At 45.6% G+C, this 26,632-nt stretch overlaps 1 protein-coding gene across 2 annotated transcripts in view; it reads right to left on the bottom strand.

Moving 5' to 3' along the window:
- Positions 1-16,203: 16,203 nt before the first annotated feature.
- The window catches only part of CCDC169 (coiled-coil domain containing 169), a 66,358-nt gene continuing 55,929 nt past the window's right edge, over positions 16,204-26,632 (bottom strand). Inside the window, exon 7 of one of the 2 annotated variants that reach the window (XM_089775502.1) lies at positions 16,204-25,234. In XM_089775502.1, coding sequence (XP_089631628.1) covers positions 25,132-25,234 — 103 coding nt within the window. In that variant the 3' untranslated portion in view covers positions 16,204-25,131. The remainder of the gene's footprint in view (positions 25,235-26,632) is intronic. The other variant, XM_006120552.5, reaches the window with a different exon arrangement.

The following is a 26,632-nucleotide window of genomic DNA, read 5'->3' as shown; positions in this document are numbered from 1 at the left end:
ATGGTGCGTGACCAACAGAGTACATGTCTCTTTACCTTCCCCCCTCCCCCCGACTCACGATGGAAGGTGAACTCTGCACATGCATCTCTGAACTCTGGGTTTTCCCTGACTAAGGGCAGTGACTGTGAGTGGGATGCAGACAAGGGCTGGGTATGTGAAGGGGACATTTACATTGCTGGACTTAAGAACCTGAGAGGAAAAGGACATTGCCCAACCTACTTGGGGTGGATCTTTTACTCATGGTTTTTGTTTATGAATTCTGGTGTTTTTCCAAATGAATGCCAAGTTACTTCACTTCCTGTTAATAAAAGATTGTTTTTTACACTAAGACTGTGCTTGCAAGTGGGGAAGCATTGCCTCTCAGAGGCACCCGGAGTGGAATGTGAATTTACCAGGTTTTACTGGATGGGTGCTCGAGCCAGTTCTGTGTTGGATGGATGGAGAGGAACCCCTAGATATTGAACCCGGCCCTGGCTGCTGCTGGCTCTACCTGGCAGAAGGGTTACACCTGTAATCAACTGAAATGAAGGTTCAACACAATTGTGAAGTGCACTTCACAGTCGTGAGGCATATAACCAAGTGGTGGGTGGTGATTAACTCAGCTTAGTCAGGAGCAACTTAAAACTGTCAATCTCTGTTATCCACTGCCACTGCTGAGGTAATCACTACAAATGACCTCCTGAATGACAGCCAAGGTGGACCACATAAATTGGATGATGACATACTTATTTTATCACATTGTATGTCCTGAACCAGCCTCCAACCACTGCCTGCCCAGACTTGGATGATTTGGCAACCACTGGGCAGGCAGTGGACCCAGACACTTGTATTGGACCCAGACACTTGTACTAATGCATCAATGCTAGATGATGCAAAGTGCACCATTTGCAAACTGAAAAACAGATGCATAACTGGTGCTGATGCAAAACCCTCCCCCTCCCAGAGGAGCTAAAATACTCTTTTGAACCTGTGGCAGAATCACTTCTGGCTACCTTTTGCCTGGTGTGGAGAACTAGAACCTTAACCACCTGAAATAATGGTAATGTGATCTCATTTTATAAGGGCACAGCACTACGAATGTAATATCCCGGGCTGAGTACCTCATTGTCCATGCTAGAGAAGATGTTCATGCAGCTGGTATGTTTAGAACCCTAGTTACTCCTTGGAAGCATCACCCCCAACAGTCAGGCTTTATGAGGAACAGATTCATGTCACATGCCATTTTGCCCGCTGCTTGTGGTTGCAGATACTCTTGAAGCCCCTCTGTGTAGATTCTGCTGGTCTTAAGGCTGCATTTGATTGTTTGACTGTGTTGCATTACGGAAGGCCTTAAATGGCCTAGGTGTTCCAGTTGCTCTGCTGGACGTGATTAGTGAGCTGCATGATGGAACCACTGCACACATGTCTGAGAATGGGATTTGGGCACCTTTTAAATCAGTATCTGCTGTCAGGCAGAGCAGTGTCTTGGCCCCTGCACTCTTCTGTTGGGCAGTGGATTATATAATGAAGCATTTCATCAGGTCCCAAGGCATTAATATCAGTAATCTTTTGCTCTCAGATCTTGAGTATGCTGATGACTTTGGTTCTAATACAGAGCCATGATAAGTCTCTAACTTTTGCTATATGGATGCTGTATTTACCTGTTCCTCCAACTCTCATTTGGAGGTTCTTCATTGGTTTGGCACTGCAGCATATGCCGTGGGTTGTTTACAATGAATATGAATCAGCATCATCTCAGCAGGACAACTAAGTTCAGGATCTATTCAAGCTGTATCCTCTCTGTACTGCTATATGCTTGCAAAACATGGACAATATGCCACTCAGACTTAAGTAAAGTTGGAGGCGTTCCACAGAAAATGCCAATGTCATATATTGGGCATAAAGTGGAATGGCTTTATTTGTTGCGCAAACATTTACAGACATGTTGCCAGAATGCTGCAAGATGTTCCAGTGAACACCGTTCTTTGGGTGGCTTAAAATATCAGAGAATCCACCACTCAGGGCTGGAGATGACCCAGAGGCAGACCCCCTATTACATGGGTGCATCCAGAGTTATTTAATGTTAGACTTTCAGCCCACAAAAACCTTGCGGAAGCACAGGAACAGACCAAATGACAAACAATCACTACAGAAGAATAAGATGACAACTCAATTTAAGCAGCGTAAAAAAAAAAAAAGCTAACTATTTGAAGGCTTCAATATCTGAGATATAGATGAGAGGGTGGGTGAGATTCTGTGGCCTGCATTGTGCAGGGGGGCAGACTAGATGATCATAATGGTCCCTTCTGACCTTAAAGTCTATGAGTCTATGAGGTTTGCTTTCTGCACATCATGCAGCCAGGAGGCTGGTGAAGGAGTTGAAAGTACTACAAAGTAGTCTGAAGGGCACGTCTAGACTACCTGCGGCTTCTGAAAGAAAAGATGCTCAAATTTGCATATTTTCCGTTTTTTTCCTGGAAGAGGCTTTTCCGATATTTGGCCCCTCTATACGGGGCCAAATATCAGAAAAAAAATCTCTTTTGAAAGCCCCCTTATAAAAAAATATGAAGACTTTGCATATCTTGAAGCCATGTCTATTGAAAAAAAATCTCTCTCACACACACACACACACGCTTTTAAGAATTAAAACTGTTCTACTCTGGGCACAACTGTGTGATTCTTGAAAGACAAAATACAACCAAATCCAAAGTTATGCATTTAGGAACAAGGAATGCAGGGAAACAGTGTCTCTACAAAGGATTTACTAACCACAGTGGACAAACTCACCATGATTTTTTTCCTGTGTGACATTGTGGCAATAACTAATGCAGTCCTGGAATATACAACCGAGGAGTAGGGAGGTGAGTTTACCTGTGTACACAGCATTAGCAAAAAACAAAAACAGAGATGATGCAGAAGAGAGCCACAAAACTGAGGGAAGATCTGGCTTAGCTAATTAAGAAGATTGAAAGCTGACTTGATTACAGTATCTAAGTATTTTCATGGGGAGATAATACCAGATACTCAAAGGCTCTTTAATCTTGCTGAGAGACATAACAAGAACCAGCTTCCAGACATTAATCATGTAAATTAAAAATAAGGCACAAGTTTAATGGTGAGAGCAATTACCCATAGGAACAAAGTATCAAAGAAAGTGGTGGATTCTCAGTTTCTTGGAATCTTCATTTCAAGACTGGATGCCTTTCTGTAAGATAGGGATGTAGGCGACTAGTTGACTAGACGATAAATATATGCTTATTGGGTAGTAGTAGAGTAGTGACTCTACTAGTCGCTCCTCCCTGCCCTTGCTGCCTCTATCAAAGAGGCAGCAAGGCCAGGGGAGCAGGAGCCAGTGCTGGGGGGGAGCACTATCTCCACGGGTGGAGGGGGGAAGCAGGGGAAGTAGAGGTGCAGTGAGGAAACGGTGCAAGTGGGAACTGCTTTAGTCTTCGCTTGTGCCAGTTCAACTGCTGTGCCTCTTCTTTTGAAATGTAGCAAGAGTCCCGCGGGGCTCTTGCTACATTTCAACGGGAAAGGCAGAACCTGAGGCAAGCAGGGACTGCTTGAGTCCCCACTGCTCTGCCTTTTACATGTAGTTAGAGCTGCAGGTGGCTCTAAAGGTGAATGGATTCAAGTGCCATTTCCCACAAGCCCATACATACAGATCCAACCACCATCTTCACTCCCTTCAGCCTCCAATATAAAGGACAATGTAGAATTTATGGCCTGAATCCTGGAATTTGTACGATAATTTTTTTTTTGAAAGACTCAGATCCATGTTTCCTGATTAGATATGGAACTTTTTTTAAAAATTGAATTTCTGTGGGATATCATCAAAAAATTAGTATCAAGATCTGATTTCCATATACCAATGTAGTTTTGGTCTTTTTATAATACTATACAGTACAGCCCTTGTACCTTTTATATATATACATACACACACACACACACACACACATAAATAAATAAAATGTGGAAGTATACTGCATAGAAATTGAGACTAATATAGTTCCCTTTTTTGGATTAATGTTCTAAGGGCTTTTTGTTTTTAATATAGTGCTGCGTGTCACCCTGCCAATTTCTCCTTTGCAAATATTGAGAAACAGGGACAGACATTTTGATTAACATCCTTTGAGAACCAAAATTAGTTTCCTCTGAATAGTTTTGTTATACTTGTAGCCCTTCTGCCGGGTAGGCCTGGCAGGAACCAGGGCTGGGTTCAATATCTTGGGGTCAATCTCACAAAGAACCGGCTCGAGCCCCCACCCAGTGATCTGGGAAATTCACGCACCCCTGGGCGCCTCTGAGAGGCAATGCTTCCCCACTCGCAAGCACTGAGTCTGAGTGTAGGGAAAGAACATTTAATGAAACAGAGGAAGAATTCATACGGCATTAGCTTGGAGAAAACACCACAAACAGAGTTCATAACCCAAACATGAGCCCCCACCCCGGCCAAGATTCGCCCGAAGTCCACCGACTCCCCAAAAGTCTCTGTGCCACCCAGAGTCCCAAAGTTCACCCGCAGGGTTTCACCTCCCAACCTGGGTAGAAATGGGGGTGGGGAGATAGATAGGGGGCACCTTATACGAAACTCCGCTACGCTTCACCAGCTGTCTCGTCCCACACCTCTGGACGCTCCGCTGGGCACCTGTCGCCACTTCTCGCCTGCTGCCGCTCCACGCCACGCCACTGGTCGCCGCTCCTCGCCTGCCGCCGCTCCATGCCACGCCGCTAATGGCCGCTCCTCGCCTGCCGCCGCTCCACGCCACGCCGCTAATGGCCGCTCCTCGCCTGCCGCCGCTCCACGCCACGCCGCTAATGGCCGCTCCTTGCCTGCCACTGCTCCACACCACGCTGCTAATGGCCGCTCCTCGCCTGCCGCCACTCCACGCCACGCCGCTGATGGCTGCTCTTCGCCTGCCGCCGCTCCATGCCACGCCGCTAGTCGCCGCTCCTCGCCTGCTGCCACTCTACTGGCTGCAGTAGGTCTGGCTCTCAGCCAAACCAGTGATTTCAGCTTAGTGATTTCAACTCTCAGCCAAACCAGTGATTTCAGCTCTCAAATGAATCCAGCTTTCACTGGACTAGTAAACAAAAAGACTCCTCAGGGAGTCTGCTTTAGGTCTGTCCTTAAAACAAAGGGGGAAAGGTGCAGGCTGGGCCAGTCTTATAGCTCACACCTGGTAGGTGTGAAGCAGGCTGACTCAAGTCCTTTAACCCTTTCCCCCAGCTCTGTCTACTCAACTCTGGAAGGGGGGAGGCTTGTTCTTCCGAGACCTCTTTCCATGATGGTGGTGTCTCTCCTGCAAGCACTGGTGGCATGTTTGACAGTTCCCACATTTAGGGGTAGCATGATTAGTGACCCCCACAACAGTCCCAAATTATATACAATTCTCCACATTCCATTCCAACACTGACCCTCCATCAGCCCTGGCTGAATGGGATTTACATAGCCACACCTTGGATTCTCTCCTGAGCAGTGTTTACATGTCAACAGTTAACAGTTAATTACCTTGTAGAGCTAAACAACTGTAGTGGGCACACCCACCCCTCCTTTCAGCTGGCTGACAGCAAGCAGCAGTTCAGCCCCTGCTTACATCCTCCCCCCAGTCAAAAATTTGCCGTCCCGGCAAAATATGTTCCTGATTATACCAGCAACGTGAGTTCTCTTCAAAGGGTCTAAGGAACCCCACTATGGCCTCTACCAGCCTGTGTGCCAGGTGTATCACATCCTCACTAACTACTCCTGGTGCATTGTAAGTTAGCCTGTTCACTGGTTTTATAACCCTATCACGCCTATCGAGCACAGGCACAGCAGGAACTGTGGGGACTTCTTCTGGGGGTAGGCCTGACAAGGGGTTATGTGTAGGTACCCTCTCTTCAGATACATGCCGTTGCACCTCTTGTTGAGATGCTGGGATGTCCAGGGCACTGGGGACACCTTCCCCTGGAACATACTCTCTGTCCACTGACACAGGTGTGTCATCACAAGCCTGTTCCTCTCCCAGAAGTTCTGAAGATGTAGATGGGACAAACTCATCCTCCGAGGTTTGTCTAGGTGAGGACACCGAACCTCCTTCCACAGGCCTAAATGCCTCAGCCATAGGATTCAGAGCCAAAGAAGTGGAGCTCTCTCCATGTCTCATTGATGGAGTCCGGAATCTGGTCTGCATCCCAGTATACTCAATGGGATCATCTTCCTCTTCAGATTCACTCTCAAAGGTGCTGGGTAGAGGGAGATTAGCTTCACAGGACTCACCACACATGATGGGTGGTTGACTTGGCCGGACACTTCTTTTTCGCTGAGGCCCCATGTCATGGTCCATTTCGTAAGGAGCGCCTACCAATTCTCCCACAGGCAGCAGAAGGTTCCGATGTACTGTTTTTACTTGCCCTGGCCCAGTTTCTGGTTTAATCTTGTAGACCGGTAGATCTCTAAGTTTTTCCACCACCCGGTAAGGCATTGCCTTCCATCTGTCGGCAATCTTGTGTTTGCCAGCAATACCCATATTTCGTAGCAGAACTCTGTCCCCAGGTTGGAGCTCTTGTGGGCGCACTCGCGCATCATATCGGTGTTTATTACGGTCTGCATTTTTCCGGGCAGCTGCAGTAGCCAAGCGATAGGCATTCTGCAGTTTTTCTCGTAATCGGGAGACATATTGCAAGTGTGTCTCATAACTCTCGCCATCTCCTGATACTCCAAAGCATATGTCTATAGGCAGCATCGGCTCTCGTCCAAACATCATGAAGAATGGGGTGACCCCTATAGCATCATTTCTTGTAGCATTGTAGGCATGCACCAAAAATGCGACATGCTGGCTCCAGGATGCTTTCTGGTCTGGGCGTAAAGTCCCCAGCATATTTAGTAGAGTCCGATTGAACCGCTCAGGCTGAGGGTCACCTTGGGGGTGGTAAGGTGTTGTTCTGGACTTCTTAACTCCGGACAATCGTAGCACCTCCTTCAAGAGGTGACTCTCAAAGTCCCTCCCCTGGTCAGAATGTATCCGAGTTGGGAGACCATACACTGAAAAATATCTTTCCCACAAAACTCGTGCCACAGTAGTGGCTCGCTGGTCACGTGTGGGATATGCCTGTGCATATCGGGTATAATGGTCAGTCACTACTAAAATGTTCCCCATATTTTTCCTGTCCACTTCTAAAGACAAGAAATCAATACACACCAGCTCCAAAGGCCTGCTGGTGGTGATATTCTCCAGATAAGCAGCTCTGATAGGCAGAGTTTTCCTATGAACACATCGGGCGCAGGTCTCACATTTTTTTCGTACATCTTCAGCCATTCGGGGCCAGTAAAACCTACTACGGATAAGTTCCAGGGTTTTCTCCATTCCCAAATGCCCAAAATCATCATGCAGGGCTCTCATGGCCAAGGCTCTGTACTCTTTTGGTAGCACTAGTTGCGTTCGTCGATTTTGCAAAGGATCTACGGTGATCCGGTGCAGCACCCCCTGTATTAGTTCCAGTTTGCACCACTCCCGCAACAGTAGCTTACCCTCAGGGGTGGATGTGGCAACTGCACTAGGGCTTTTCCCTTCTCTTTTTGCAAGTAGTGTGTTACGGATGTCGACATCTTGCAGCTGTGCTCTCTGCCAGTCAGAAGCATTGAGCCTGGGCAAGGGGGACTGGTCCAACATAATGTAGTTCACGGAGACAGAGGGTACACTCTCAGGGGGTAGGCCCAGTGTTTCTGCAACACACCCATGAGGACTCTCATGTGCCTTGGATTTCTGATAACTACCGTTGCAGATAGCTCTCACTCCGTCTACAGGAATCTCACCAATTTCTGTTGGCTGTGGACGCCGAGACAACGCATCTGCATCTACATTGTTTCTCCCTGATCGGTACTGTATGCTGAACTCATAGCTGGCCAGGGCGGCCACCCATCGTTGTCCAGTAGCATCCAGCTTAGCACTTGTCAGTACATAAGTCAGTGGGTTGTTGTCTGTCCATACCTGGAAATTAGCACCGTACAAATAGTCCCGAAATTTCTCAGTGATGGCCCACTTCAAGGCCAGGAACTCCAACTTGTGGATGGGGTAACGACTTTCACTGTCAGACAGCCCTCGGCTGGCAAAGGCCACAGGTTTACGGTTGCCGTTCACATCTTGGTACAAGACTGCTCCCAAACCATCCAAACTGGCGTCTGTATGTAGGAGGAATGGCTTGTTTGGGTCAGCAAAAACTAAGACTGGAGCATGAGTTAGACAGCTAATGATCTCTCGGAAAGCCCTTTCACATCCCTCCTCCCATCGTGGTCCAAAAGGCTCTAGGGGGCCATATTGTCTTGGATCGGGAGGTCGTGGGGATCTCCCCTTATTCTTGGTCTTAGCTTTCCTCTTGATGGCCGGGTATCCCCTGGTAAGATCATTCAGAGGCTTTACAATGGTGGCATAATTCTTCACAAACCTCCGATAGTAGCCACTAAACCCAAGGAAAGTCTTAAGCTCTCTGTAGTTTCTGGGGCGCGGCCAGGTAGTGAGTGCTTCTACTTTGTCCGGATCGGTACTCACACCTTCTTGGGACACAATATGACCAACATACTTCACTGATGTTTGGCAGAATTGACACTTATCAATGGAAAGTTTCAGCCCATGGGCCTCCAACCTGTCAAGTACTTTAAGAAGTCTCTCTTCATGCTCTTCCAAGGTCCTTCCAAATACAATCAAATCATCCAAATAGACCAAGACTTGCAGTAAGTTCATATCCCCTACAACTTTCTCCATGAGGCGCTGGAATGTGGCGGGGGCCCCAGAGATCCCTTGAGGCATGCGTTCAAACTGATAAAACCCCAATGGGCAGATGAAGGCGGTCTTCTCCTTGTCCTCTGCTCCCAAGGGGATCTGGTAGTATCCACTTCGAAGATCCAATACTGAGAACCACTGGCTTCCCAATAAACAATCTAATGCATCTTCTACTCGGGGCATTGTGTACTGGTCAACCACAGTACGGCGGTTCAGGGTGCGGTAGTCAATACACATCCGAATTTTCCCATTCTTTTTTCGGACTACCACAATGGGTGAAGCATAGGGGCTGTGGGACTCGGAAATGATGCCAGTTGCAGCCAGTTCCTGAAGGTGATGTCGCACATCATCCATCTCTGAAAGTGCAATTTTTCTAGATCTCTCCCTGAAAGGTCGGGGATCATGTAGTCTGATGTTATGCTCAACCCCTTTGGCACACCCCACATCCCACTCATGCAGTGAGAATACGTTGGGTCTTTCAGAGAGCTTCTTCCTCAGGCGATCCTTCCACTCTTCGTCCAAGGGTGAATCTCCAAAGTCAAACCTTGATGGATCTATAGTCTGAACGTGCGGTTCACACTGGGGACTCACAATCGATTCAGTCTCGAAAAGATCTGCTATCTTTTGCCCTTGATTCACAATAATATCACGACTTGTTTCATTCGCAATCAGTACTGTGACTGTGTCCTGGGATGCTGCTGGTAAAGTTATAACTCCACAGGGGACCAGGACCCCATCAGGAAGCTCTCCCTCAGTTGGTTGTTCTACCATGGCGAACACTCGTTTATTGCCTTTCAGCCAGGTGCTCATGACGAGCACTTCCTGCTCTGTCCTTGCAGGCACTACTAAAGGGTTTGCGCCTGCATACCTTAGAGTACCCATTGGTAGCTCAGACATCTCCTGTTTAGCATCTTCAATCTTCCTATAGGCTTCAGCACAAAGGGTATGGATCATCAGGGTATCCAGATATTGGTCCCCAGCCCGTCGTCTGCAGTATTCTGCGAGCACCTTGAAGAGACTGGAGTTGGTCCCTATCAGTACTGACACATCAGGGACCCCTTTAGGGTCAGGGCATATCAAGGCTACTGTGTCCACCTCTTCTCTTACCCCTGCCACCTCCTCAGGGAATTCCAAATGCACTATGACATACCCTTTGTAGGGATATTCGTTCATGCTGAGACCACACAGGCCAAGGCCAGTCAATGGCTGGATAGGCAGGTGCCTGAGCACCTGTTGGTAGAATGACTGGAATATAATTGTCACCTGAGATCCGGTATCAAGCACTGCTTTGCACTCCGCCCCTTCAATCCTTACAGTGACCTCTGCTCGAGGCCCTATCAGTCCTGAAGGGATCCTAGCTGAGTGGTCTTTTCTGGGGAATCCATCAAATCCTGGGGGCCTGGGTGGTCCCTGTTCCCCGACCGTCTCATGACTGATTCTCAGCTTTCCATAAACTAAACTGGGGTTTTCCTCATTTGGGCAATGTGCAGCCCTGTGCCCATCTTGACCACACCGGTAGCAGAAGAATGATCCTCTCCTCTTTTGGCTGGGTGGGATGGCAGCTCCAGGCGCTGACTTATCCATCAACACAGCCTGAGGTTCCTCATCCCTGCAAATCCGCGCTTGGTCAATGGCTCTCTGCAACTCAGCAATCCGTTCTGTCAGGACCTGAACTTGCTGGGCAATGTCTCCTCTGGTGCTCACCATGAGCACATCGGCTGTTTGTCGGGGTGCAGCGCTGGTTGGCTTAGGCCTCTGGGCCTCCCAAAGCCCACTGGTAGCCTGCCTTTCTTCCTCCTCTCTGACCTCCTTTATCAGTTGGGAGTACGCAGGGGGGTGTTCCAGTCGTTCTCTTAGCCGGAGGTGTAGTAGAATCGGGCTGTAATATGGAGTTCCTCTTACAATTTGAGCCAATCTGGTCTGGTCCATCTGCTCAGCAGTCACGGCTCCCCTAATGACAGCTCTCTGCAGCAACTTCTCCAACCTCTGTACATAGGCTGAGAGCTTCTCTCCTCGGTGCTGCTTAGCATTGAGAAAGTTACAAAAACTGTCTTCAGGACCCTCCATGCTCCCAAAGGTGTGAGTGAGGGCCTCTAGGCAGTCCTTTACACTGACCTCAGGGTTAGTGAGCTTCAAGGTGCGAATCACATCTAAAGCTGGGCCCCGGAGACTGTCTACTAAACATCTTCGTTTTTCTCTGTCTGGCACAGCCCAATGCTCTAGCATTTCAGTGGTGTGTTCCAGCCAGGGTTCAAACTCCTCTTCCCCAGGGAATAATCTTAACTTACAATAGGAGCTTGCCATAGCATGGGATAGCACACATTTCTCCAAGATTTGCCCCAGGGCTTTTGCCCAATCATCTGCTGAGGTTGCTGCCTCTGAGCTAGAGGCTTCTGGGCCAGGGCCCAACAAACCTGACAGACAAGCCATGATACAAACAGTAATGCCCTCAAATACAAATCACAATTATTTCCCACAACAGCAACTCACTCAACATGTGCTTGCGAGGGGTACTGACCCAGTAAATCCCGGACGAGCCCCCAAAATGTAGCCCTTCTGCCGGGTAGGCCTGGCAGGAACCAGGGCTGGGTTCAATATCTTGGGGTCAATCTCACAAAGAACCGGCTCGAGCCCCCACCCAGTGATCTGGGAAATTCACGCACCCCTGGGCGCCTCTGAGAGGCAATGCTTCCCCACTCGCAAGCACTGAGTCTGAGTGTAGGGAAAGAACATTTAATGAAACAGAGGAAGAATTCATACGGCATTAGCTTGGAGAAAACACCACAAACAGAGTTCATAACCCAAACATGAGCCCCCACCCCGGCCAAGATTCGCCCGAAGTCCACCGACTCCCCAAAAGTCTCTGTGCCACCCAGAGTCCCAAAGTTCACCCGCAGGGTTTCACCTCCCAACCTGGGTAGAAATGGGGGTGGGGAGATAGATAGGGGGCACCTTATACGAAACTCCGCTACGCTTCACCAGCTGTCTCGTCCCACACCTCTGGACGCTCCGCTGGGCACCTGTCGCCACTTCTCGCCTGCTGCCGCTCCACGCCACGCCACTGGTCGCCGCTCCTCGCCTGCCGCCGCTCCATGCCACGCCGCTAATGGCCGCTCCTCGCCTGCCGCCGCTCCACGCCACGCCGCTAATGGCCGCTCCTCGCCTGCCGCCGCTCCACGCCACGCCGCTAATGGCCGCTCCTTGCCTGCCACTGCTCCACACCACGCTGCTAATGGCCGCTCCTCGCCTGCCGCCACTCCACGCCACGCCGCTGATGGCTGCTCTTCGCCTGCCGCCGCTCCATGCCACGCCGCTAGTCGCCGCTCCTCGCCTGCTGCCACTCTACTGGCTGCAGTAGGTCTGGCTCTCAGCCAAACCAGTGATTTCAGCTTAGTGATTTCAACTCTCAGCCAAACCAGTGATTTCAGCTCTCAAATGAATCCAGCTTTCACTGGACTAGTAAACAAAAAGACTCCTCAGGGAGTCTGCTTTAGGTCTGTCCTTAAAACAAAGGGGGAAAGGTGCAGGCTGGGCCAGTCTTATAGCTCACACCTGGTAGGTGTGAAGCAGGCTGACTCAAGTCCTTTAACCCTTTCCCCCAGCTCTGTCTACTCAACTCTGGAAGGGGGGAGGCTTGTTCTTCCGAGACCTCTTTCCATGATGGTGGTGTCTCTCCTGCAAGCACTGGTGGCATGTTTGACAGTTCCCACATTTAGGGGTAGCATGATTAGTGACCCCCACAACAGTCCCAAATTATATACAATTCTCCACATTCCATTCCAACACTGACCCTCCATCAGCCCTGGCTGAATGGGATTTACATAGCCACACCTTGGATTCTCTCCTGAGCAGTGTTTACATGTCAACAGTTAACAGTTAATTACCTTGTAGAGCTAAACAACTGTAGTGGGCACACCCACCCCTCCTTTCAGCTGGCTGACAGCAAGCAGCAGTTCAGCCCCTGCTTACATACTCTTAGGTGTAAAGCTAGATTAATGACCCTAACATTATAAAACATTTATTGGTGTATTGAGAGAAAGGCAGTACATGATGCCTGATCTGCACTCAACTGAGTTCTGCAGGTCTTACTCACAGGTACTCAAGTAGTCTAAATCCCACTTTTTGATGTAAATTGGCATTTTCTGTATTGGGATGCAATAAAAAATGTTTTAAGTAGCAAAAGCTTTCCTTTATACTATGGGCCCCAAAGGCTGTTCTAACTCTGGTGCTTGTTTTGCCAAATAATGAACCACAAACAAACAAACCCTCATGATCAAATGTTTTTATAGTAAAAGTATTGTAGCTACATAAAAAGAGGCAATAATGTCACCATCCCAACTATAGCTGTTCTCACAAGTCAGCTGACTAGATCACAATAATAATTCAATGCATTTTCAGGCCAGTTTTAGACTGTCGGTAATTTGCTTCAAATTACTATAAGATTTTGGGGGCAATATTTATAATACCTAAATGCTTTAGACAGCATTGGCTCAATTTGATCAGCAAATCTTGAATTTGCCATGATCTTGTCAATGCACTATTGACTTTAAAGTCTACTACTCATCCATATACTTCTATGACACCGCAAAGAGGGGGAGTATTAATAAGACAGATATAAACATTATTGACACACTGCCCTTTTATGTTACTTCTCCCCTATTTTCATAGCCAGAGATATTTGGGTTGCTTTGGCTATGGCATGGCATAGGTTCGACAGAAAAGCTGAGTAGGAATGTCTCCCTCTTCTCATCCAGATGCCAAGCTGCAAGCTGACTGTGCTGAAGTCATTTATGAAAATGGACACTGGCGGTGATCCAGTGAAGAATTATTTCTCCTCCACGTTGCTCTTCGGGTCTCAAATAGTTAGGTTCACTTAACTCAAAGAAAGAGTGGATATCACTGTGCCAGCTGCCCGTAATGGGGCCTACAGACTCACAGACATAGTAGAGGCCTGGTTCCATGCCCTCAGGAAGAGGTGGGGCCACAGGAAAAAGGGGTTGAGTTGGGACTAGCTTCCCCCGGCAACCCGAAGTGCACTGTGCAGTACTCTGGCAGCTACCACTGCTGAACAGCAGCAGCCAGGAGCCTGAGGCCCTTTTAAATCACTAGGCCCTGGAGCAGTTGCCTCCTTTACCCCCAAACAGCAGGCCTGGCCATCCAGCAGAGAGAGTGGAGAACATTGATTAGCCTGTCAACATTATTTTATCACTTTATGAAACTGAAACTCTGATTAGAAATATTTCTATTACAGAGCGTCGTAAGGCCCCAGTCAGGATTGGCGCAATAGGGCCCTCGAGACACGTATGGTCTCTGCCCTCAAAAGCCTGCAATCAATTACCGCTAAAGCAATATTAATAGTTAATAATTCAGCTCTTGTATTCTGCTGATCCAACCACCCAATTTAAGAATTCAGTCGATGTGATCAGAAGGCATGTGCTGAATGGGAGCAGATGCCATTTGCACCATCCTGGCCGCAGCTGCCCCATGCCTTTGAGCTGAGAGGGCACTGGCTCGTTCTGTGGTAGGACCTGCAGTGCTCATCAGACTTTTCTTCAGATTCTAAGAATTAACCGCACCTGACTATTCTCCTTTTTTATTTAAAATTCCCAAATAGCAATCATTGCTGCAAAAGGATTCCTTTTGCTTATGGGGCAGGGGTTCGTTCTTAATGTCACATGGCTATACAACTGAAAAGTCACAAAATAACCATCTCCAACCAAAACCATCTGAGTTTCTTTTTTGTCAATGGTGCAGGTAAACACGTTTTTACCGGTATGGGAGGGGGAGGGCCCACCAGCCTCCCCATCACCTGTGGGAGGTAGAGGAGCTGCTGGCACGTCTGCACCTTTCCCTGCTGCCCCTCCTAGCAAGAAAAGAAGCAGAACTTCCAGCCCTGCCCCTCCAGAGAGCTCCCATGTTTGTGTACAGGGCTGGAAGTTCTGTTCCTTTCCCTATTGGGAAGGGCAGTAGGGAAAGGAACAAAATTGCCAGCTCTGCCCCTCCTGCCAGACAGAGCGCTGTGGAGAGGCTGGGGGGTGGGGATGGGCCTGGGAGTTCTGCTCCTTTCTCTGTTGGGAGGGGCAGCAGGAGAACACCAATAGCTCCTCTGGCTGCTGTAGTAATCCCAGACTACCCCCCGCCCCCCTGGCCACAGCCCTGTACACAAAGACGCACCAGCTCACTGGAGGGGCTGGGGATGGCTGTCAGGGAGTCTTTCTGGTATGCTGTACTGTCTGACTTACCGGTGCAGTGTACTGGACTGTACCAGTCCACTTGCATCACTGCTTCTCAGACACAGGAATGGTGAGCGTGGGGTGACAGAACTGCTTGTATAGTATAATAAGGTTTAAGAGCTTAAACTCTGTGCTTACTTTTTATATTCTTTGATAACTATCTCTAACCTTTTTGTGCCTACCACTTTTAATCACTTAATCTTTCTGGAGTTAATAAAGCTGTTTTATATTTTACTTAAAATAGTGGGTTTTGGTTGAAATGCTTGGGAAATAGCTCAGGTTACAAAGGGTAATATGTGTCCCCTCCACATCAACGGAAGGGTGGTTTGGGTAATAAACTTACAGGCTACGTCTACACTGGCCCCTCTTCCGGAAGGGGCATGTAAATTTCACGAGTCGTCGTAGGGAAATCCGCGGGGGATTTAAATATCCCCCGCGGCATTTAAATAAAAATGTCCGCCGCTTTTTTCCGGCTTTTTATTTAAATCCCCCGCGGATTTCCCTACGACGACTCGTGAAATTTACATGCCCCTTCCGGAAGAGGGGCCAGTGTAGATGTAGCCCCTCTGATCAGGCTTCTGACAGGGGCATGAGGCTTACAATTCTGTGCAAGGCGAGGGACCGGGGAGAATTGATTAGTGCCTTTCTTCATGTGAGTGGCTCTGGGAGCATTCATTCAATTTGTCTGGATGTGAGACTCCACATGCTGTTGTACGGGGTGATAACAGCACCTGGAGGGGTTTGCTGCTTGTTACTAGCAAAGCATTAAGAGAGACAGCCCCAGCTGGACTGTTTAGAAGGCACAGTGGTATCTCTGTTCCAGGTTGTACCCTGGGGAGCCCATCACAATAAATTTTCCCTAACCAAGTCAAAAGCAGAAATTTATTCTTTGCCACCAACAGTTTTTGACTTAAAATTGTCCTGAAAAACATAGTACTTAAGTAAACCTTTTCAGATAGTGTTCTACAGGACAACTTATTGAGATCTGTCTCATTTTTCCAGAACAAACAATTTAAAAAATAGCATTTCTGTAAAATGCATCTCTTCTACCAAAACATCAAGACACAGATTCTGTAGGTAGGACCTTACCTCAAATACATATGTGCAAACCCATTCGCTTAGATAGGTTTAAACAGGAATAATTGAGAGGCTTTGTTATAACATGATCAAAAAGGTTTAGAATGGATGGGACATAGGTAAGACCCCTTGCCCCTCCCGCCCCCACATTCTGACCCTGTTGTAATTGGGTTGGATTATACCATTTTTACCTATAGTCTAGACAAGGTTTTAAAAACAATATTTTTAAACTTTTGTTTCCACTTTCCACAGAAGGATTTTCTGGCAAATGACACTGGTTGGATAGAAATTGGGAGGGTTTTCTGTCCTTTTAATTCTCAGGAGGGGTTTTCCTTTCCATTTCCCAGCTTTCCTTCCTCTGTAGCCATTCTAAAGGAAGCGCTCGGGGACATCAGCCTTTCCTATTTAATAACCATTTAGGACACAGTGGGCATCATCATGCTTGGGTGAGCACAGAGCACTTGAAAAGAAAAAAAGGTGCAACAGGCTCCTGTAGATATTTGGCCAGGAGATACTGGGGATCGCAAGGCCAGTGTTCAAATGCAGAGACGTGCCATTAAGTCTTCCTATGGCTCAGACTTTTAAGTAACACTAGAAACAAAAGGAGTTTAAATAAGATGGTTTAAGAGTACTATGAAATTTTAAAATATTAAGGAGAGATAGAAATTAAGCTGTAATGGAATGAACCTGGGGGGAAAGATTATCTTGATCAGCTCCAAACTAATTTTACAGTAACACATGTGGAACCCTATTGTTGCAATCAAAGCATTGTGGAATGGAATACAGAACAAATTCTGCATTAGGAATGCCATGGAGGGCAGGACTTGCTGGATCTCCCCATGCTGAGGGATTCAGTATCTCTGCACTAAGGCTGGGCTGGGGCTTGCTGGCTTTCCTTGAATCTCGCCACACAGAGTGGGCCTCAAGAAGGACATAGCATCTCTTCCACCTCTTCCTTCTTTTACAACAGCTTCAGAAAATACTTAATATGACTGTATAATAACATAAATCAGTGTGCAAAAAAAGGCTCTTATCAATTGCATTAACTATTTTAAAGCTAAATCTGCTGTCAGTGTGGATGTTGAAGATGTAGATTGCAATAACTGTGGCCATTTCTACAAATTATTACATTTCCTATCCTATATCGAAAGTTAGTAGCTTCAACTCAAAAGTAAAATCTTTAAAATTAAGGGATTAGGAGGTCAGAAAGGAGAGAGACTTGCTAAGGGAACCCAGCACTGAAAGATAGTGTGTAGACAGTGCTCCCCACGCTACAATCTGGAGCATGATAATCCCATAATTAGTAACAGCAGGCACTAAAGTGCTTAAAATAAATCACTTCTGCATGTCAGTTAGTTATTTATGTCAATGTTATCCACCAGAACAGATCTGACAGGATGCCCTCTGTTTCAGGGCAATTTCTGGACTCTGGTTTGCCAAGTCCCATAGGAGTCAGACATTTAGTTTCAGAGAAGGCTGTAGTACATTTTAAATGGCTCCAATTGCAGATGTTAAGGACTGGGATGGTTGTAGAAAACACAAGCCTATCTTGTATACACAATTTTGTTAGTAGTACAACAAGTTGGGAAGTGGCAAACACAAGATCCCAGTCAAATTATTTGAGAAGTTATGAACACCAGGCTCCAGAGCAGGCTTGGGCAAAATATGGCCTGTTGGCTAGATCTGGCCTGCAGATGCTGCGGGGAGCCACAGGCAGGCTCCCTGCTTGCCTCACTCCCCTGCCACTCAGAAAAGAGGCTGCTATAGCCATTTCTCTTTCAAACCTGTGAGCCTGGATAGGAGTGGAGGAAGGCTTCAAGTGCTGTCCCCATCCCCAGAACAATGCCATTGGCTGGTTTCTGGCCAGAAACCAGCCAATGGGAGCTGCCTGCTTGAATAACAAGCAGCACATGAACCACCACAACACCTCACCTCTGGCTCATAGTTATTCACACATGCACATGGCCCTGCAGGCTGTGTGTGGGTGGGGCAGGCTGCCTGCCTAAGAAACTAACTGGGCTGCTGGCTGAGAGTCACCCAGGTAAGTCTCCTGGCCCCAGCCTGCCTCCTGCACACCAGCTTCTCCCTCCCCCAACCCTCTTCTCCCCATTCCTGTCCCCCTACTCCACATACCCAAACCCTCTGCCCTGCTCCTGCACCTATATCCCCTCCCATATCTGTCACCCCAATCCTCTGTCCCAGATCACAATCCTCTCCTGCCCTAGATCACAACCCAAACTCCTGCACTCCCATCCCTTGCCCTAGGTCACAAGCCAAACCCCCTGCACCACCTCCTGTAGCCCAATTCCATGCCCCAGGTCATAGCCCCCTTCTGCCTTAAGTCACATCCCAGTTCCCTGCTCTAGGTCACAACCCCTTCCTGACCTAGGTCACAGCCCAAATTCCTGGACCCCAGGCAAGTGCCCTAGATCACAACCACCTCCTTCACCCAAACTTCCTCCCAGACCCTACTCTCCCTCCTGTACCCCAATCCCTTACCCCAAGCTCCCTTCTGCACCCAACCTCCATTGCAGACCCCACATTTCCTCCATTAATATCTTGGAAGACTGTGGCCCTCAACCACTTTCCAAAATCTTGGGAGTGGCCCCCAATCAAAAATTATTGTTCTCCCTTTCTCCAGAGGAATGCATGGTGGTATGAGAGTTGTAAGTGGAGAAGTAGGATTGAAAAACAAACAACAGCCACCAAACCAATTTTAGGCTGTAAGATAAGCTTTGTGAAAGAAGCTGTGAAACTAATTCTCAGTATAAACCAAGGATGCCCCATTGCTTGGGGCATTTAAAAACAAACGAAAATGGGACACAGCTCTAGATGATCTTGCGCTGGATCACCTAATCCCTTCGTAGAATTCACTTTTTCTGCTTAGATTTCCAATCTTGGTTTGTTGCCATTCCAATTTAGTCTTCCGGTTTCTATCTTGTTGTTTTCTCCCATCAGAAACTAATAAGTTTCTATTTCAGGGTATATCTATACAGCATGGTTAGTGCAGAATTACTGACAATATTCCAAAATAACATAGTTCGCGTCTATACAGCATGCAATTAGTTCAACATAATGTCAAAATAATGTCAAGCTGGAGGACTTCTTACTCCAACTCCTGTAAGCCTCATCTTATGAGGAGTAAGGGAAGTTGGAGGAAGAGTGCTCTACCTCAGTCTTCCTGCTGCGTAGACAGTGCCAAAAGCTGAAATAAGCTATTTTGACTTAAGCTACACAATTGACGTGGCTGAAGTTGCGTAGTTTATTTTGGCTCTAGCCTTGCAGTGTAGACATGCCCTTACAGAGCATAAGCTCTTCAGTATGGGGACCTCATCTTTTCAAGCACCATATATGTCACAATGAGCAGGACATGCGGGACTTCCTGTGCTGAGGGACTCAGTGTCCCACGCAGAGGGCAGGCCGAGGCACTGAATCTCGGTGAGTTTCCCTGCACTGAGAGAGAACCAGGAATCACTCCAGCTTCCTGCACTAAAGACCTTGGTCCCAGTCTCAGGCTGGGATGGGGCTCACTGAGTCTGCTCATGCTGAAGGCTGCCCCAGTGGCATGGCCTGATACAATAACGTGGGGAGTTCATGTTTCTTCAGCAGCTATTGTTTGAACGGAGATTGAGAGACAGAGCTGGGGAGCCTGCTTCCAGGCTACTCCAGCGCTCCATGCAGGAGGCTCACCTCAGTTCTTTGTCCCATTGAAAGAGGGGGCTGAGTGGTCTCCTTTCACGTAGTGTCTTCCACCCTTGGAACTTGATTCTTCAGCCTGGTCTGAGCTGGAGAGTTCAGCCACCAGTGGAAAGCCATAGATCAAGGCAAACCTCTCTCTCTGCACCGTACAATTTACTAACTTAGGTGAGTTGTACCAGTTTAAATGGCAACTTTATGCCTAAACCTAGAGATCTGCAGATTTTTCCCCCCCAACAGAGTAATAAATTCTGCCAGGGAGACATTGCAGTTACACCTTTCTCCCCCCAGGAGCTCCAAAAGAGAAGGCACCTGGCTCACTGCCAGAGCAGGTAATTGCATTCGCCCCTCCATTTCTGCAATGGTTCTAGCACCCTTGGTTGATGGATTGAACAATGATAACTGAAAGTCGGTGAATCCCTAGTGAAAAGCAGGCCAGAGGCTTGGCTGTCTGCTGTTTAAGTTGACATAGAACAAAGACTGTCCCAGAGGATGGATGCCGCATACTGAAGTCTTGTCTACACATAGTTGTTGCTGAAGATCTCCCGTCACTAGCACCGGCCCCAGTGCTAGCAGAGACTAGCCACCAGCATTTTTTCCACCATGTTATCCAGGCCAACGTTTAGGTAAAGGGTAAAAATACCAGTCAATTCTATTTTTTTTGCTATAGCAGAGCTGCACTGAGGAGATTGCAACATGGGGAAATTTTCAGGTGTACTCACAGCCTTAGCTAGAGTTCCCGGCTGGTGGCAGCGCTGATAGAAGTTATAATGTAGGTAAGGCACAGATTTATTTACTTATTTTTACTTCCTTGTCATCAGTGTTGCTATTGCCAACAGAGCTGCATCGGGGTGAGTAGTACATCTCATTTTCCTAATGTAGATAAGACTTCCAAGAAATTGAAGAAGCAGGAGGGGAATGGCACATGCATCTCTTTACTGACTTGTACAGTGAGCCCATCTTCAAAATAAGTCCACAAATATCTTGTCTATGGCTACAAATAGCTTCGGGATGCATATAATTATTACTAGGATCCCTGAATTCCGCATTTCATGGTAGTGTTAACTGATTACATAATAACCAGTTCCACAATCACAATCTAACCCATTTCATGGACCAGGATGTTCCTACTTTTTTATGTTGCAGAAGAGGAATACAACACTGCCAAGAACGCATTAAAATAAACCAGGCCCTGTAAAATCATATTTTGAAAATTAATCAGCTTGATTGATTTGCCTTCTGGTATTTGAGCCTTTTGTTCTGGTTTTAAAGCTTCTTTGCAAGCATGAGGCTACCTACTTTAAAAGCTGTGATTCTCTCACACAACTCCAATTTTCATCATCACTGTATAGAAAGCATGGAGAGAAACTGGAAAGGATCCAGAGGGGAAAGAGAAAGATGATTGAAGGGATGTACTCCAACACATGCCAAATGAGCAAAGGCTGAAGGAAGTGGGTCTGTTTTATTTGGAAAAAAGGAGATTAAGGGGGACATGATGGAGATTTTCAAATATTTGCAGGGCTGCAGTAAGAAAGAGAGAGAAAAGTTGTTCTCTCTTTTGCCACAGAGGGCAGTCCAAGAGGCAATGGGTTCAACCAACAGCATGGCAGATTTAGATTAAATCTCAGGAAAAATTTCCCAACTCCAAGAACAGTAGGGCAAAGAAACAGGCTGCCTTGGAAGATTGTGAAAGCTTTTTCCCTGGAGGTTTTCAGAAGAAGGCTGCATAACCATATTACCTGCACTATTTAGGCACAACAAATCCTGCATGTTGGCAGAGGGTTGAATTAGATGATCCTTGCAGTCAATGTTCCCTCTAATTTTTTTTCATCTATGTGCGGAATAAATTTTGTTATGTACACCACCAGTAGAAACACATGCTGCTGGCTGTGGGAGCTGTGCTAATTCAGCACCCGAATCTCTCCTGGGAGGCCGCCCAAGCACATGGCTTACAGGGAACACTGCTTGAAGTCCCTCTTTGCCCTAAGGTTCTATGATTCCAAGAGCTGCAGCTTTGAGAAAACCCTCAGATTGAAAACCTGGTGTAGATGTAATCTAAAAGTTGAACAATACAGGAAAAATAAATCATAAAAACAAACCAAGAACATTAAAAACCTCTTACAGCCCTCCTCCCCTAGCCAAAACAAAATACCATGGCACAGGATTTAACAGTACAAGGATTAAATTCAAGTGAAAAGAAAAGACCACATACTTGTAGCCAGAAATAAAAGGAGCCCTCTTTTTGTTTGTACAGAGAAACAGCATTTTCTTTTCTAGTCTCTCACATTGCTCTTAGGCTGGAAATGGCTAGGAGAAAAAAATGAAAACTCAAAGATATATCTCTGCTGAGAGTTAAGCACATGTCTATTTGTATCATTTTTTTCAAACCAGCGTTTATAGATAAAAGATGAACCTGCTGAAACCCCAATAGTTTAAGGCTTAAATAAGCAGCTTACTCATAGAGGAGTAGGACCGGAAGGGTATGACTACACAGCAAAGTTATTTCGGGATACCAGAGGTATCCCAAAATAGCTACCCTGCGCCTTTTGAACACATCCACCATTTCAGAATATAGCAGATGCGCTATTTCGCCATCTCTGTAAACCTCATTCTACGAGGAGTAAGGGATGGCTCGAAATAGCACTTTATTTTGAAATTTGGTGCTGTGTAGACAGCGCCAACTGATGAAATAAGCTATTTTGAAATAGACTCGAAATAAGCTAAGAAATTTGTGTAGTGCAAATTGCATATCTTATTTCTAGTTTCAGGTGCTGTGTAGATGCACTCAAAGGGACCTTGAGAGAACTAGTCCAGTCCCCTGCACTTATGGCAGAACTAAGTATTATCAGACCATCCTTGACAGGTGTTTGCACAATCTGCTCTTAAAAATCTCCAGAAATGGAAATTCCCCAACCTTTCTAGGGAATATATTCCAGTGATTAACCACTCTGCTACGAAGTTTTTCCTAAAGTCTAGTCTACACTCCCCATGCTACAATTTAAGCCCATTGCTTCTTGTCCTATCATCAGAGGTTAAGGGGAATAATTTTTTATCCTTCCTGTAAATCTTAAATTTGAAAACTGCTGTTAGATTGTAAAATGTTAGCTTTGTTTTCTGTTTTTAATCTCTGCCTTCTCTGGCTGGTAGTCACAGCATTCTACTCTGCTACTCCTCCATGTAACAAGCAGAAAGAAGAACTCGATAAACGATTGAACTATAAAACTTCAAATTTATGTTCTCAGTGACATCTAGTCACATGGTACCGGTGGAAAAAACTTTGCACTATGAATGAATCATTTCTAACAGCTGTTCTGCCAGTAGCCGTGTGCAAAATTCTAGCTCCTTCAAGGCTATTAAAATGATCACAATTGACTATGCTGACAACTACTTGATATAGAGGAAAGAGTATGCTTGTCTGTTGAATGTATCTAAGAATGGGATCATCTTCATAATAGCAGATGTTCTTTGCTTTTTATGACAACAGGGGCATTATGTTTCCCCTCACTCTATCAGAATCTGGAAGCTTTCCATATGGAAAACCTGGAACTGAATGATGCTAACCTAATCCTCAGTGCTAGGCTTGCAACTGTTGTGAGGGCAAAAAGGATGAGACACACCAGTCTGCTTGTTAAAGAACCATGGCAGCTGTATCACGGAAACGTATAAATATCTTATAAATCTCAGTCCTGTTGAGGAAATAGTGTTTCCATAATGAATATGCTGTATATCATTACAGTTCTTGTTTTCTTGCATTTTAGCAATGACATCATGTTCTTTCTGTATGAGTTTAATTGCAGCCTCACTTTAATGTTACCAGAGATAAGAAGCTATGCTATTAGCACTGCTCTTAAAGAGACAAAAAGCTTTTAATGAATACAGTTAAGAGCTAAAGAAGCTCTTAAAATAAAAAAAAGCAGCCCATCAATCAGATTTATTCTAAAGACTGTTTTTTAAATCTAATCTAGTAGGCTGACTTTTAAATACCAAAACATTCTCTTCGCTGTACTGCAGTTAAAAAATAAAAAGACTGTCAAAATTCAGTTATTGAAATATTGTTGCAATTTCTTTACCAGCAACAACTGCATGGTTAAGATTGATGATATAATTGAAAATACTTAATCCCTCAGTGGCTATTTAAATGGCAGTAATTTAAAAGAATGATGTTACCAAAGACCCCCTTTCAGGATAGGGGCCTTAGAATGGAACATCAGTCTGTACGTTTAGATTTAATATACTGAAGTACATACACCAGCCACCAAGAAATAAACATAGGATTTTATAATAGTACCCTTCATTCACAATAGGTACATGCTGAAGAATCTTTACATAATATTTATTTAGGCAAATTCTCAAAACATTAACAATTTGGTTTACATAGTAAGGGCCCTACCCAGCTGAAAACAGTAGTTTTCATGCAAATTCCTAAGCTCACTGTGGATACTGGCTTTCCAGAAGACAAACCTTTTAGTATGGTCATTTGTAGGCTAGGCCTAACACTGATGCATCTTCCAGATCAAAACCATAGTCTCCTATAGACAACCACCTAACTTCAAGATGATTCTTATCAACAACCACAGGACATACCATACTAATACCAAATGTCTCAGACTGTCATTCATGTTAAAATTCGACACTCTCCGGGGGGGCGGATTGAACAAAGACCCCAACTATCTTACCCATTACCAGGATAGCTTCCCCAATTATCACCTCTAATACCATTAGCTCACAGACATCTAACTTTCCCCACCTCTAATATCATTAACTCACAGATACTTACCTTCCTTCCTCCCCTCCCCCCCCCCCCCCCCCCCGCATTCCCCTTCTGTTCTGAAATGTGATTTGTCCTTTTCATATGTGTTCATTTTTTTAAATTGTATCCTTTGGTATATATGGTTGTGACTATTTTCTTCCACTATTTGATCTGAGGAAGTGGGTCTGGCCCACGAAAGCTCATCATCTAATAAACCATCTTGTTAGTCTTTAAAGTGCTACATAGTCCTGCATTTTACTTCAGCTACACCAGACTAACATGGCTACATTTCTATTACTATTTTAAGTGATTCCCTGAGTCACCCAACTTGATTCCCATGACTTCAGTTTTCACATATAGCAATGAAGCCAGGAAGCGTCAGACTTGACTAGCATTAAGAGAACAATAGCCAGGAACTACTTGATGATCCATTTTACAAGACTACAGAGGGCTACTTTTTCCTCAGAATAGGGAGCCTCTGAAACTGCTAGGAGACACACAGATCTTCATTAGTAGCTATTGCTATTGGAATGTGTCCTAAATCAATGTGGTACATTCATTTTTCTTCAGAAAATTTAGTTAAAAATACAGACACAAGAATAAAAAATGATTGGAAGTTCTTGTTAAGCATATTAAGTCAGTGCTTTAATTTTGGAAGCAGTTTCACTCCTGCAGTCTTTTTAATTGGTCCTTTTTTGGGATCCAGAATCCTTTGATTTTCTGGAACATTATGTCTTCCTCTGAAATAAAGTCAGAAAGGTTAGTCATTACATGTCACACAATAATGCTCCAGCAACATGAATTGCTAGAAATTGGTAATTTTTATATTAACATAACTGATTATTATGGTTAATTAACAAACAAGACTGTTTCTTGCTTGGCGTGAGGTTAACAGAGCATTTAATTATCCTGTGTACAAATCCCAAACCTCATCTCTCAGTCCCAAATAACTATATTATTTAAATTATGAAATTTTAAGGACCATGAAGAGATTATTCAACATTTGTATAAAGAGGAAGGCAGCAGGTTGGGGAGACAATTTCACCAATTATGTGTTCCCCTTCAAGACACGGAAATTACTGTCACATCTGTAATTAGAGCTCTCTGCAGGCAGTATCCTCTAAAGAGCTAGGCTCCTAAGTCTCATGCTCTTACATATTAAACTTTGATAGCTGTCAAGTAGTTTACATTCACTCTGCATGAAAAGCTTTACAAAGCTTTGGGGAGTTATTTACTTTTGGATCTATAAGGTTTAATCTATAGGATTACAGAACCAAATTTCCAAAGGGAGAAAGGTGACTAAATCCACAAATGCATCTGACGAAGTGGGTCTTTGCACGAAAGCGTATGCTCCAACACTTCAGTTAGTCTATAAGGTGCCACTAGACTCCTCGCCGCTAAATCCACAAAGCCTTTCTCAGGAGGACGCAGGGAGCATTTCTCTACTATTATGCAGAAAGGCTAAGTATCTCTATTAATCTCTGCAGTATCTGAGCATTGTATATAGTCTCACATACAAGGTTTCAGTTTCTCTCTCACCCAGTTTTTAAAAGGAGGAAGGCAAAATAAATCAATTACACACATCTGTGCATGTACATTGATGGTTGGAGAAATATTCGGCATATTGTTCCATGGTGAAAGTTATGGTCATTTCATACGTTCTGGGAATGAGTTGCAGGTTTCTGGGCAAGCTGCCAAGACAGCTCCAATTCCAGTACTCACTAGTTTCACTTTTGAGGTTGCCAAGTTCCACAGGCCAACTATCATGAGCAATATACGGGGCCTGCTTCCATTTAAAACTTTGATCATCAAGGCCAAAGTCTTGAATCTGACTCAGTAATCAATAAAGAGCTGTTGCAGAGCTGAATAGAAGACAGATCAATCTCTTTCCTCTCCCCAACCTCCAGTTCCCAAGGTTGTTTTTTTTTTTTTTTTTGCTGTGGTGGAAGCGTCTAAAGCCCCATCTGACTTGATTCAGAAACCACAATAGAGACTTCTATTTAAACTGGCTTTTGATTCAGTTTGGAAAGAACATGTTAGTTCAGTGAATACAATATATTTATTATCATTGTAACATATTTTGGACTATTCACTAGAACCAGCAAAAACGTGCCCCAGCAGCCATAATTAAACAAGTT

The sequence above is a fragment of the Pelodiscus sinensis genome, chromosome 1 (genome assembly GCF_052426305.1).
Source record: "Pelodiscus sinensis isolate ZL-2025 chromosome 1, ASM5242630v1, whole genome shotgun sequence".
Taxonomy (NCBI): domain Eukaryota; kingdom Metazoa; phylum Chordata; order Testudines; family Trionychidae; genus Pelodiscus; species Pelodiscus sinensis.
The sequence above is the reverse complement of the archived record's forward strand: the minus strand, read 5'-3'. Positions and strand labels throughout refer to the sequence as shown.